Below are 14,741 nucleotides of genomic sequence, written 5' to 3' on the forward strand. Positions count from 1 at the left end.
ACTTGCCTAGTTCATATATAGCTAAAGCAGCCCCCATCCAGAGGGGACTTCTTGGGAGCCACCATGCATGAACAGTTGTAAAGTAACTATATTAATGTTAGAAGGGAAATAGCGTGAAGTGTGCTTTAATTGGGGTTATCATATCTCTGTGAGAGATGTGTTCTGTATCTTAAAAAATAGACACAATAAAGGACACTAAAGAAGAAGTGATTAAGGGGAAAGGGAGATGGAAAAGAATGGAGACAATAGAGACGGGAAGTGGAGGAGCATTTAGGGGTTCTGTGTAAATCCTCTCTTTGTAATTCAAATGATCCAATGATAATCCAGAGGTGGGCAAACTACAGCCCATGGGACCATCCTGCCCAACCCTTGAGCTCCTGGCCCAGGAGGCTAGCCCCCGGTCTCCCCTGTTGTGTCCTCCCCCGCCCCCCCCAGCTACGTTGCCACACAGGCAGCGCTCTTGGCAGTGGGGCTGTGCATTCATGCAGGGCAGCGCGGCAGAATGTCTGGCTCCAGCATGGCTCCCAGACATGCTGCTCTGAGCAGCATAGTAAGGGGCCGGGACCGGGGGGTTGGATAAGGGGCAGGGACTCCTGGGGGGCAGTCAGATAGGGGATGAGGTCCCGGGGGGTGGGCAGGGGACAGGAAACAGGGAGAAGTTGGATAGGGCAGAAGTTCTGGGGGTGGGGGTTAAGTAGGGGGTGGAGTCCTGGGGAGCGGTTAGGGGATAAGGAGCAGGGGGAGGGTTCTGACAGGGGTGGGAAGTGGGAGGGGGCGGACGCCAGGCTGTTTGGGGAGGCACAGCCTTCCCTATCTGGCCCTCCATACAGTTTCACAACTCGATGTGGCCTTTGGGCCAAAAATTTTGCCCCCCCGTGGTAATCTATCCCTAAGGGTAAAGATTACCATAAATGGAAAACATACCTTTTTTTGGATTACAAATGAAATAGTCCCAAGTGTTCATGGGGAAAGTACAGGACCTGGGGGTTCAGCAAAGCACAGTTGTTTGAGGTCTGATTTATATGCTATTCTAGTATTTTATTTTTGGATTTAAAGAAAAGGGAATGCAGGTGGGGTAGAGGGAAACTATTACAAGAAATATAAACGTTTACAGACAAAAACTAAGCCATATTCAGGTACGCAAATGCAACATAACTAGAAACAAGAGAGACATGGCCACACAAGGCTTCATGCCATCAAACAGCTAAAGAATCAGAATTTCAAGATTTTAAGTAAAGTGAAATAGTTATCAATGGTTCTTCCTTTTAAAGTAACATATTTGATGTCAAAGGGCTAAATAATGACTCTAAAAGGAAAAAAAGACCTGGCAGAACTTAAAAACAAAAACACAAAACACTCTCAGATTATTTTATTTCAAGAAACTCATTTTCTCAGGAGGGGCCAATTATTACGATGAAAGGTAATTAATTGGTTTTCAGCGGACTTTCTTTTTGCTTCAGCCAAAGGAAAGGAAAGAGGAGTGGGCATAATATTTTTTAAACTTGAACTTTTTCAGATTAAAGATCAATTTAAGGATAAGGAAGGATGTTTTGTCTTATTAATAACCCAGCAATTGTGCTTCAACAACAGTAGGCTCAGTGTATGTTCCAAATCAAAAGAAAAAAAAATTTAATGACTCAAAAAAACTGCAACACTTTGGAGAAGAGGAAGTTGTACTTGGAGGAGACTTCAGTTGCACACCAATTCCTCACAAAGGCAGATCTGACTTAAAAAAAAAAACAAAAAACAAGGAGGCTATAAGAAGCAGGTGCAGCATTAACTTCTCTGGGCCAACAATTCAGTGTCTCAGCTGGAGAGAATTGCACATTTTATTTACACCTTCCTCAGTTATATACTAGAATAGATTTTATTTTAGTCTCTGAATCCTTAATGAACCAGACAAGAGCTGCAGATCATTCATGCACCGCTAGGAATAGTCTTTGATAGCTGGGATGGATCCCAAAAAACACTTTTTTGGAAAATAAACAGCCTGGTTCTCCAAGACAAAGATCAGGTTGCAGCAATGAGAGAGGACATTATTCGGTACTTAAAAATAAATTAATTGATTCCTAGACCAATAGGGACCATTGTGATCATTTCATCTGACATCCTATACAACACAGGCATAGTACTTCCCCAAAATAATTCCTAGGGCACATATTTTAAAAAGCATCCAATCTGGATTTAAAAATTGTCAATGATGGCGAATTCACCATGACCCTTGGTAAATTAATCCAATGATTAATTACTCTTAAAAATTTACATTTTATTTCCAGTCTGAATATATCTAGCTTCAACTTCCAGCTATTGGATCATGTTATACCTTTCTCTGCTGGATTGAAGAGCCCATTATTAAATATTTATTCCCCATGTAAATACTTAGACTGTAAACAAGTCACCCCTTAACCTTCTTGTTAAGCTAAATACATTGAGCTCCTTGAGTCTATCACTGTAAGTCAGTGGTCCCCGAACTGTGGGGCATACCCCCCTTGGGGATGTGGAGGAACGTTCAGCGGGGCCTGGGCCAGCCCCAAAGGTAGGGAGGGAGGGAGTACCACCCAGGCTCTGGCCACAGCTCTGGCTCCAAGCAGCAGATCTGGCCCCAGCTCCTGGGGGCGCATAAATAGATTACATTACAGGTAAGTGGGAGCATGACATACAAAGTTTGGGGACCACAGCTATAAGGCATGTTCTTTAATCATTCTCACAGCTCTTCTCTGAACCCTCTCCAATTTATCAACATCCTTCTTGAATTGTGGGCACTACAACTGGACATAGTATTTCAGCAGCAGTTGCACCAGGGCCAAATACAGAGGTAAAAGAACCTCTCTACACCAACTTGAGATTCCCATTTATTCATCACAGGATCGCATTAGCTCTTTTGGCCACATCATCATACTGGAAGCTTATGTTAAGCTGGTTACCTGCCACCACTTCACATCTTTTTTCAAGTAACTGCGTCCCATGAGTGTCCCCCATCGTGTGAATATGGTCTATATTCTTTGTTCCTAGGTGCATGCATTTACATTTAGCTGCATTGTTTGCTTGTGCCCAGCTTCTCAAGCAATCCAGATCACTCTAAATCAGTGACCCATCCTCTTCATTATTTACCACTCCCCCAATTTTTGTATCAACTCCAAATTTTTTCTGTGACTATTTTGTTGTCTTCTAGGTGATTGATAAAAATGTTAAATAGTGTAGGGCCAAGAACCCATTCCTGTAGGACTCCACTGGAAACACATCCACTCAATGATGATTCCCCATTCCTATTACATTTTGAGAACAATCAGTCAGTTTTTAATCCTTTTAATGTGTGCCATGTTCATTTTATATTCTAATCTTTTAATCAAAATGTGAGCTACCAAGTCGAATGCTGTACAGAAGTCTAAGTATATTACATCAACACCATTACCTTTATCAACCAAATTTGTAATCTCTTAAAAAAAAAAAAAAGTCAGTTTGACAGGATCTATTTTCCATAAACCCATGTTGATTTGCATTAATTACATTGCCCTCCTTTAGTTCTTTATTAGTTGAGTCCTTTATCATTCACCCCATTGTCTTGCCTAGAATCAAAATCAAGCCGACAGGCCCATAATTACCAATATTATCCCTTTTACCCTTTTTAAAAATTGGCACAACACTAACTTTCTTCCAGTCTTCTGGAACTTCCCTAATGCTCCAAGACTTGTGGAAAATCAGCATTAATTGTACAGCATTAATGTAGCAGCTCTTTTAAAACTCTTGGATGCAAATTATCTGGAGTTGCTGATTTAAAAATGTCTAACTTTAGTAGCTTGTTTAACACCCTCCAGAGATACTAGTGGAATTAAAGAGTGTTATCACCATGTGATGAGACTATATCATTGGGGTTTGGGTTTTTTGCCAATTACAGAACAGAAACATTTATTTAACATTTCTGCCTTTTCTGCATTATTATTGATAATTCTACTATTTCCATGGTAGACTGGAAGCTGCGAACAGAGGAGAAGCAAAGAGAGGGAGTTTGCCTGGGAAAAGTCAGAGAAGCTACCATGAATGCTACACTAGGGGCGGGGGGGTCTGTGTTGTGAGCTGGTTGGGTGAATATCCGAGTGTCTGTCTGCTGTGACCATTTGTTTGACTGGTGCTAGTTGCAAAGACTGTGTGACAGTGTGTTTGTTTGAAAAGTGTGACTGTTTGACCGTGTGGTTGTTTGTTTGAAAAGTGTGAATTGGGAGTGCTTTGTTCCAGGGGGGCCTTGAATGGTTGAGCTGGGGCAACTGCTTCGAGCCAGCAGCCTTATAAAAAAGCAGCCAGTTGCGAACCGAGTGAGCTGCGAATAGAGGAGAAGCAAACAGGGAGTTTGTCTGGGTGGCAGTTCCCACAGAGTTTTTGCCTTTCAGGCTTCTGTGAGCACTAAATACATCATCTGAAGAGGCTCTTAGAATGAAGAAAGTATGGATAGTGACCGATCGATTCTCTGTTGTGACCTGCACAGGATGTGCCATGTTTGTCTTTCTCCCAGAGGATAGAAGCGACTTTGTATGAAATGCAAGCTGGTCTTCATATTGGAAGAGAAGTTTAAAGGACTAGAAACCCAAGTATCAACCCTGCGTTGTGTCAGAGAAAATGAAGACTTTCTGGATAGAAGTCCACGTTTGGTACTGCAGGCACAGCATGCTGAAGAATCAGAGAGGGTGCAGAATGGGGAAGAAAATTGGCAGCATGTGATCTCAAGAAGAAGAAAAAGGAAAACCCATGTACCCCCAATGTGGATAGTGGTAAGAAACCATTTTCAGGCTCTCTGCACAGGTACTATGGCGGAGAATGGTTTGGAAGAATCATCATGAGGGAAGGGATCAGGAGACCCCATTGACCGGAAGACATGGGATGCACTGAGCTAAGGATGGGGGTTCCACGACCACCACACCCAGGAAGAGGAGATGGGTGGTGGTGGTTGGGGACTCCCCTCCTAAGGGGGAGGAAGTCATCCATCTGCCGCCCAGACCGGGAAACTTGGTAAGTGTGCTGCTTGCCTGGAGCTAGAATTCAGGATGTGACAGACTGTCTGCCAAGACTGATCAAGCCCTTGGACTGCTACCTTCCTACTTCTCCATGTGGGCACCAATGATACTGCCAAGAATGACCTTGAGCGGGTCACTGCAGACTATCTGGCTCTGGGAAGAAGGATGAAGGAGTTTGAGGTGCAAATCATATTCTTGTTCATCTTCCCTGTTGAAGGAAAAGGCCCAGGTAGGGACCATCGAATTGTGGCAGTAAATGTGTGGTTGCGCAGGTGGTATTGGAGAGAGGGCTTTGGATTCTTCGACCATGGGATGTTCCAGGAAGAAAGATTGCTAGGAACAGATGGGATCCACCTAACTAAGAGAGGGAAAAGCATCTTCGCAGGCAGGCTTGCTAACCTAGTGAGGAGGGCTTTAAACTAGGTTTGCCAGGGGATGGAGACCTGGGCCCTGAGGTAAGTGGGATACCGAGAGGAAACACAAGGAGAAGAGTGCAAAAGGGGAGGACTCCTAATTCATACTGAGAAAGTAGGACAATCAGCTAGTTATCTTAGGTGCCTGTACACGAACACAAGAAGCCTGGGAAACAAGTAGGAAGAATTGGAAGTCCTGGCACAGTCAAGGAACTATGATGGGATTGGAATAACAGAGACTTGGTGGGGTAACTCACATGACTGGAGCCCTGTCATGGATGGGTATAAGCTGTTCAGGAAGGACAGGCAGGGGAGAAAAATGTGGAGGAGTTTCACTGTATGTAAGAGAGCAGTATGATTGCTCAGAGCTCCAGTATGAAACTGGAGAAAAGCCTGTTGAGAGAGTCTAGGTTTAGCGGCGAGAGCAAGAAGGGTGATGATGTAGTGGGCATCTGCTATAGACCGCCAGACCAGAAGGATGAGGTAGATGAGGTTTTCTTCGGACAACAGAAGTTTCCAGATGACAGGTCCTGGTTCTCATGAGGAACTTCAATCATCCTGACAACTGCTGGGAGAACAATACAGCAGTGCACAGACAATCCAGGAAGTTTTTGGAGAATGTTTGAGACAACTTCCTGGTGCAAGTGCTGGAGGAAGCAATTAGGGGCCATTCTCCTCAGGATCTGCTGCTCACAAATGGGGAAGAATTGGTAGGGGAAGTAGAAGTGGGTGGCAACCTGGACAGCAGTGACCATAAGATGATAGAGTTCAGGATCGTAACAAAGCTGAAGTACTCAATGCTTTTTTTGCTTCGATCTTCACAGACAAGGTCAGCTCCCTGGGCAGCACAGTATTGGGAGGAGCTGAGCAACCCTCAGTAGTGAAAGAACAGATTAAGGACTATTTAGAAAAGCTAGACATGCACAAGACCATGGGGCGACATGCAGTGCATCCGAGGGTGCTGAGGGAGTTGGCTGATGTAATTGCAGAGCCATGGCCATTACCTTTGAAAACTCGTGATGATTGGGGGAGGTCCCAGATGATTGGAAAAAGGCAAATATAGTGCCCATCTTTAAAAAGGGGAAGAAGGAGAATCCAGGGAATTACAGACTGGTCAGCTTCATCTCAGTCCCCAGAAAAATCATGGAGCAGGTCCTCAAGGCATCCATTTTGAAGCACTTGGAGGAGATGAAGGTGATCAGGAACAGTCAACATGGATTCACCAAGGGCAAGTCATGCCTGACCAACCTGATTGCCTTCTATGATGAGATAACTGGCTCTGAGGATATGGGGAAAGCAGTGGACATGATATATCTTGACTTTAGCAAAGTTTTGATATGGTCTGTTACAGTATTCTTGACAGCAACTTAAAGTAGTATGGATTGGATGAATGGACTATAAGGTAAATAGAAAGCTGGCTAGATCGTCTGGCTCAACAGGTAGTGATGTTACTATGCCAAAGGATTTCTGTACAATTTTTCATTTTACATAAAGGTTCCAAACTAATGTTAATTAGAAGGCCTTTTGTTTTTCCTTTCTCTGTGAGCGGTTTGCAAGGCCAAACTTCTCAGCACATCCTGGGACGTAGAATCTGTTCTCAGAAGAGATAAAGAGTTTGCAAAAACAACTGTTCCTCAGAACAGCACACAGACTCCCACCCTTCTCACGTTCTTTATCTTGCTTGTTATGTATGTTATATGGTAAGGGGGTTAAGCAATTTCGTTGCACTCTAAGAGTTGTTAAAGTCAGAAGAGATGTTGAAATAAAGCTGGAGAATGCATGTGAATGGATGTTGTGTGTAAATAGAAGATGAATGGTTAGGAATGCCAGCCTAAGAGTTACCACTTCAGCATCCATTGGCCGAAGAATGCGCTAAGTGGAGATAACCGGATGACGTCCCCCGAGGGAAGACTGGAATCCACCCAACAGCCTCAAGGATGGGAGAACCGAAGAACAAGATAACATCTGCCAGCATAGAGCCATCAGGGATGTGCCATCTGCTGATTGATTCAGCAACAGCATGATAAAGTCACCTCCGTAGACTGGCATAGGAATAAAACTCCTATAAAAATAGACCCAAAAGATTAAGAACTTTGAGTCTGGTTCTGTGACCACCCTCCAGTAGCATAGGATACGCATCTGACAAAGACTCGGCTCTACTCTCATGCCCAGGTTACCTGGCCAGTAACTTGGCATGAGCAACCTCTAGGCTGGTAACTATAACAACTTTGCAGAACTTGTATGTGTATGTGTGTGGGAGTGAATGGGATCTAGTAAATATGACTGTTTACTTGCTTTGCCTCTTTTCACATTTTGTGTAAGTACATGGGATAGAATGTTTGATTACTTGTTTACTGTGCCTCTTTTTGTATTCACAATAAATGTGGCATTTTGTCTTATCCCCTTTTAAAAGATCCTGTTGGGTTTTATTTTATGGGTGTAACAGTGATCAACAGCTCGATGTCTAGTTGGCAGCTGCTATCAAGCAGAGTGCCTCAGGTGTCGGTCCTGGGTCCGGTTTTGTTCAACATCTTTATTAATGATCTGGATGGGATGGATTGCACCCTCAGCAAGTTTGTGGATGACACTAAGCTGTGGGGAGAGGTAGATATACTGAAGGGTAGGGATAGGGTCCAGAGTGAAGAAGACAAATTGGAGAATGGGCCAAAAGAAATCTGATAAGGTTCAGCAAGGACAAATGCAGAGTCCTGCACTTAGGACGGAAGAATCCCATGCACTGCTACAGGCTGGGGACCAAGCGGCAGTTCTGCAGAAAAGGACCAGGGGATAACAGTGGACGAGAAGCTAGATGAGAGTCAACAGTGTGCCCTTGTTGCCAAGAAAGCTAACAGCCTATTGGGCTGAATTGGTAGAAGCAGTGCCCGCAGATTGAGGGAAGTGATTATTCCCCTCTATTCGGCATTGGTGAGGTCACATCTAGAGTATTGCATCCAGTTTTGGACCCCCCACTAGGAAAGGATGTGGAGAAATTGGAAAGAGTCCAGCGAGGGCAACAAAAATTATTAGCGGGGCTGGGGGACATGACTTATGAGAAGAGACTGAGGGCATTGGGCTTATTTAGTCTGCAAAAGAGAAGAGCGAGGAGGCATTTGATAGCAGCCTTCAACTACCTGAAGGGGGGTTCCAAAGAGGATGGAGCTAGGCTATGTTCAGTGATGGCAGATGACAGAACAAGGAGCAATGGTCTCAAGTTGCCATGGATATTAGGAAAAACTATTTCACTAGGAGGGTGGGGAAGCACTGAAGTGGGTTGCATAGGGAGGTGGTGGAATCTCCATCTTTAGAGGTTTTTAACGCCTGGCTTGACAAAGCCCTGGCTGGGATGATTTAGTTGGGGTTGGTCCTGCTTTGATCAGGGGGTTAGACTAGATGACCTCCTGAGATGTCTTCCAACTCTAATTTTCTATGATTCGGTAATGGACTAATACCATTGTCAAATTTTTTGTTCCTAACATATTTTAAAAACTCCTCCGTACTGTCCTTGACTCTGGTGGCCATAGATTTCTTCTTGTGTCCCTTGACTTCCATTATCAATTTTCTACAGTTCCTAATTTCTGATTAATATATTGCTATCAATTTTTCCTTCATTTCCCTTAAATGATGCATACAACATAAAAAGACAGTACAATTTCTGGGTTTGTGGCTAAACTTTGGACGAAGCTGGTAGGATCCAGACCTGAGTTTTTGCAGCACTACGGGGATGGAGAACATCAGGGTCCAGATTTTTAAAGTGCAATTGGAGTGGCTAATCGTATTCTGGAATTTTGGGAGTTCGGGCTAAAAACTGGCAGACTGAAGGTGCAAAATCTGGGTATTTGTCAGACTGCTGTGTGTGTAGCAGCAGCAGCATCCACACTTGTTCTCTCTTTGTGGGGTAAATTAGAGATTTGGGGGGCACACTGTCTAAATCAGAAGCCGCAGAGACAAACACCTACAAGATCTCTATCAAGCGTTCTTACAACTACAATACACACCTGCTGAAGTGAAGAAACAGATTGACAGAGCCAGAAGAGTACCCAGAAGTTACCTACTACAGGACAGGCCCAACAAAAAAAATAACAGAACGCCGCTAGTCATCACCTTCAGCCCCTAACTAAAACCTCTCCAACGCATCATCAAGGATCTACAACCTATCCTGAAGGACGACCCATCACTGTCACAGATCCTGGGGGACAGGCCAGTCCTTGCTTACAGACAGCCCCACAACCTGAAGCAAATACTCACCAGCAACCACATACCACACAACAGAACCACTAACCCAGGAACCTATCCTTGCAACAAAGCCCGTTGCCAACTCTGTCCACATATCTATTCAGGGGACACCATCATAGGGCCTAATCACATCAGCCACATTATCAGAGGCTCGTTCACCTGCGCATCTATCAATGTGATATATGCCATCATGTGCCAGCAATGCCCCTCTGCCATGTACATTGGCCAAACCGGACAGTCTCTATGTAAAAGAATAAATGGACACAAATCAGATGTCAAGAATTATAACATTCAAAAACCAGTCGGAGAACACTTCAAACTCATGGTCACTTGATTACAGACCTAAGAGTGGCAATTCTTCAACAAAAAATCTTCAAGAACAGACTCCCACAAGAGATTGCTGAATTGGAATTAATTTGCAACCTGGATACAATTAAATTAGGCTTGACTAAAGACGGGGAGTGGATGTGTCATTACAAAAGTAAAACTATTTCCCCATGTTTATTCCCTCCCCCCCCCACTGTTCCTCAGATGTTCTTGTCAACCGCTGGAAAGGGTACACCTTGATTATCACTAGAAAAGGTCCCGTCCCCCCTGCTTTCCTGCTGGTAATAGCTCATCTTACCTGATCACTCTCATTACAGTGCGTTCAGTAACATTCATTGTTTCCTGTTCTTTGTGTATATAAATCTCCCCACTGTATTTTCCACCACGTGCATCCGATGAAGTGAGCTGTAGCTCACGAAAGCTTATACTCAAATTTTTTAGTCTCTAAGGTGCCACCACTCCTCCTTTTCTTTTTGCTGATACAGACTAACCCGGCTGCTACTCTGAAATCTGGGGCGTTGTAGCACGTGTGCCACAGTGCCAGGATCTATTACCATCCAGCTTTACTGCGGTAGCAGGAGCTTCCACTCCTCCTCTGATTAGGCATCAGAATTTGGGGATAGGAAGGAAAAATTGGCAGGAGGAGAGTTTCTGAAACTGTCTTGTGCTCTCCTGAGGCTGGGGATTGGGGCCATCAGAGCTGAGTCCGCGGGTGCTCCAGCCTGGAAAAAAAAAAATGGTGGGTGCGCATTACCCACCGGCAACTCCTCCTCTCCCCCCAGCCTGCCCGGCTCAGCTGTTCAGGAGCCGCTGGGCGGGAAGAAGTGGGGCATGGGCGGAGTGAGGGCAAGGAGAGGCGGGGCCCTGAGGGAAGGGGTGGAGAGGGGCCTGCCTGGGGCAGAACGGGGATCCGCACACCTGGGTCATTAGTACTCGGCCTCGCTGCTCGGGGGATTTAGTTTGTTTGCGTATTAAAGTACCAGCAGTGGGTCGGGCCCAAAACCGGGCAGAAGCCAGCGTTTACCTTTGCCTCTAGCAGGTAGTTTTAGCTCCCCGGGACTCTGCTTAATCCATGCCCTGTTCGTTCCTGCCCCGGCCCTTCCTAGCCTCCCTCGGCCGGCCCCTCCCCCCTCGGCCGGCCAGGCCACGCCACGCCACGCATAGGCCCGCCCATGGCGTAGGGACGCCACGGGGCTGTGGTTCGCTCGCGGCAGGTTGAACGGAGCCGGTTCAGTCAGCGCGAGCCCGCGCCCCGCCCAACCGCCGCCGCCCTGTACGGGGATGCCGCGCTGCAAGGAAGGGCTGGCGAGCGCCGCCGCCGGTACATATGTGGTGGGGGTCGATGTGGGCAGCATGGTGCTGCGCTGCCACGTCTACGACCAGACAGCCGAAGTCAGAGGCGCCAGCAGCAAGAAGGTGAATGAGGGAAAGCGGCCGCGGAGGAGGCGGCTGTGGGTAGGGAGGAAGCTTAGCCCCACCCATTACCACATGCTAGGGGGACCTTCTTCCTCTTCCGGGCACGCTGTAACCCGCGCTCCCCTTCCCCCGGCAGCTTCTCGGAGACGGGGCTTTGCCCTCACCACCTCCTTAGCCCCGCCGTGCGTGGGCCAGTCCCTGCCCCTCCACGGACAGACTCTGCCTCCCCCGCGGAGAGGGGCTCGCTTTCTTGCGGTGCGGCGGCGGCCCAGACCCTGCCTCAGCCAGCCTCATTCCTAGGGTGCGGGAGCTCTGCCCCAGCGCCTCATTCCTCGGGTGCGGGAGCTCCGCCCCAGCAAACCCCAGCGCCTCATTCCTCGGGTGCGGGAGCTCCGCCCCAGCAAACCCCAGCGCCTCATTCCTCGGGTGCGGGAGCTCCGCCCCAGCAAACCCCAGCGCCTCATTCCTCGGGTGCGGGAGCTCCGCCCCAGCAAACCCCAGCGCCTCATTCCTAGGGTGCGGGAGCTCTGCCCCAGCAAACCCCAGCGCCTCCTGGCGCAGCCTGCCGCGCACGCACGGCTCGGCTCGGCTCGGCTCGGCACTGCACGGCGAGAGGGGAAGGTTTACGGGGGGTTCTCGGGTACAAAATGAAGGAAGCCGTTTGTAGCGTGTTCTAATGAATCACTTCAATGCGAGTTGTTTTCGTGCCTTGTGGCAGCCCTTGCGTTTGCATATGCTTCATTCGGGTTTTTCCCAACCAGATTAAAATCGCTTTCATTGCATAAACGTGTTTTATTGTGGAGGATCCCCAGGCGCTTCACAGATGTGTGATAGTACTAGGGAAACGCAGCATGTTGTACAGGGGGAAGGGATGTTTTAGCCAAGGAAACCCTGGTAAAGCCTTCTCATACTAAGCGTGCTATATAGGGTGGCCAAATCGCAACTCCAGAGCTGCATGCGGCTCGCAGAGCCCCACGTGCCCCCCCCTCCGCCTACCAGACTGGGGAGGAGCTTGGGGCTTCTGTCCTGTGACTGGTGGTGGGGCTTCAGCCCCACGGGAGGTGCCTGCCAGGACTTGGGCACTTCAGCAGGAGTGGGGCTTCAGCCCCTAGCTCCAGCAGGGTCCTCCCGTGGGGCTGAAGCCCTGAGATCCCCTCTCTCCCCAGGGCAGAAGCCCCAACCACTGGCAGGTGGATCTCATAGTGCAGAATCCCCGAAACTCCCTTCCCCGCAGCCCCACAGGGCAGAAGCCCTGGCAGGCACACCAAGCTCTTGAACTTCTGAAGATTATCATATGTGGCTTTGAGGGTAAGTGAGTTTGGCCACCCTTCTGTGTTATCCATGCAGAGCAGACAGGCCCTTGGTTTATAAACTCTCATCCAGTTATCTTTTGCACTTCACATAAAAACCACATGCATATGAAACACATATTAAACTACATATTAAAATAAAACTTTTAAGCCAACCAGAAATCTACTAGGTCATCCTTAACCAAACATAATTATATTCCCTCTGCTTGCTAGCAAAACCTACTTGTGCTCGCTCACCTGTGCTATTTGGTGTTTTTTTTTTTTTTTTTGCTCAAACCACTCTAATCATCTAATTGCCCCGGAATTTTGTGCAACAAACAAACACACATCTGTGAATTGGCGTAAAGCAGTGTTTCCCAAACTTGGGACACTGCTTGTTCAGGGAAAGCCCCTGGTGAGCTGGGCCGGTTTGTTTACCTGCCACGTCTGCAGGTTTGGCCAATCACGTCTCCCACTGGCCACAGTTCACCACCGCAGGCCAATGGGGGCCGCGGGAAGCGGCATGGGCCGAGAGACGTACCAGCCACTGCTTCCCGCAGCCCCCATTGTCCTGGAGCGGCGAACCGTGGCCAGTGGGAGCCGTGATTGGCCGAACCTGCGGATGCGACAGGTAAACAAACCTGCCCGACCCGCCAGGGCTTTCTCTGAACAAGCGGCATCCCAAGTTTGGGAAACGCTGGCGTAAAGCATTGGTTTCTAGCTCAACCTTTTTTTAGAGCTAATAGGTGCTAAAATCAAATAAAAATTCAAGTGAGGGAGAACCAAGATGGTTCTCAGAATGAACTATTTTTCATGTCTGTTAACCGTCAGGGCTAGAAACAAGTTCACTGGAGGCTGATCCATGGTCCCCCTGTTTATCAAAATGCTTTTGATATTTACTCCTGGGGGAATTCTGTACAGCTGCACATGTGCAGAATTTATGTCCCCCACAGATTTCTTTGCTTCCTCACAGAAAAATGACACTCTGACAGGGAAGCAAAGGAAAGTTGTGAGCAGTTACGTGTCCCTCCCCAGCAGCAGCGTGGACACATTGTTTTGAGCGCCTGGAGGAGTTGGCAGATAGGTAGATCACTGAGGTTGGTAGGGCGAGGCTGGGGCTGCCCCAGCCAGTAGCTTGTACCCGGCACGGGCTCAGCTGCTAGTCCCAGCTGGGCTGGGGAGGACGACTTCAAGGAGCGGCTGGGTTAGACCCACCCCTAGAAACCTCCCCTGGCTGCAGGAAGTTCTGTACCTCCCCTGCCTCCTACCCCCATCACTCCTCAGCCACTGGGGGAGGGGTCACTTTCTGCCCAACCCCCATGCACCTGGATCCCCTATACCTGGCCCCGCACACACCCAGAAACCCCTGACTTAGCCTCCTGCATTGAAACCCCACCCCACCAAACCTCACCCCCCTGCACCCAGGCCCCCTTGCCAAGCCTCACCTTTCCTTGCATCGGGATCCCTGCTGAGTCTCTCCCCCTGCATCTGGACCCCGTCCACCACCCATGCACCCAGACCACCCCTTGCACTCAAACCCCAACCCTGATGAGCCCCTGCACCCAGACCCCCACTCCACTGGGCCCCAACCAGCTGCACCCGGACTTCCACTCTAACAATACCTCCCACTGTGCCCCAACCACCTTCACCTGGATCACTCCTGCAGAGTCCTATTCCCTTTGCACCAGAACCCCCCAATGGGCCCCTGTGCATCCAGTTCCCCCAGTGAGCCACCCGCACCTAGATTGCCCCACACCTAGATGTCCCCCACACTAAGCCCCTCCACAGTTGGATTCTGCCTGGCTGAGCCTGCTTGTCCCACACCTTGTTTGGGGGCCAGAGCTGGGCATGTGTGTGAGACTCTATCTGTCTCACTTGCTATCTTGGTGTGCACAGTATGGAGGGGCAGAACCTGGGGTGTTTCTGGGGAAGGCCTGGCCCTTGCAGTGTGTCAGGGTCAGTTGCAGACTCTCGACCTAGTCCGTGTCCGGGGATGGGGGAAGGCAACAGGGTGATCTCCCACCTCCATGCAGTCAGTGGCCTGTACTCCCCACTAC

General features: G+C 48.2%; 1 protein-coding gene across 14 annotated transcripts in view; it reads left to right on the forward strand.

The window, feature by feature from the left end:
- Nucleotides 1–10,883: 10,883 nt before the first annotated feature.
- GK5 (glycerol kinase 5) overlaps nucleotides 10,884–14,741 on the forward strand; it is an 83,440-nt gene continuing 79,582 nt past the window's right edge. For 4 of the 14 annotated variants that reach the window (XR_006274439.1, XM_043492886.1, XM_043492887.1 and 1 more), the window contains exon 1: nucleotides 11,156–11,395. Coding sequence is in view for 12 of the 14 variants with exons in the window: in XM_043492886.1 (XP_043348821.1) it covers nucleotides 11,261–11,395 (135 nt within the window). In the remaining 2 variants the exon portion in view is untranslated. Of the gene's footprint in view, nucleotides 11,396–14,741 lie in introns of all 14 variants that reach the window. The other 10 variants (XR_006274438.1, XM_043492884.1, XM_038417446.2 and 7 more) reach the window with 6 other exon arrangements.

Source organism: Dermochelys coriacea, chromosome 9 (assembly GCF_009764565.3).
Source record: "Dermochelys coriacea isolate rDerCor1 chromosome 9, rDerCor1.pri.v4, whole genome shotgun sequence".
NCBI lineage: Eukaryota > Metazoa > Chordata > Testudines > Dermochelyidae > Dermochelys > Dermochelys coriacea.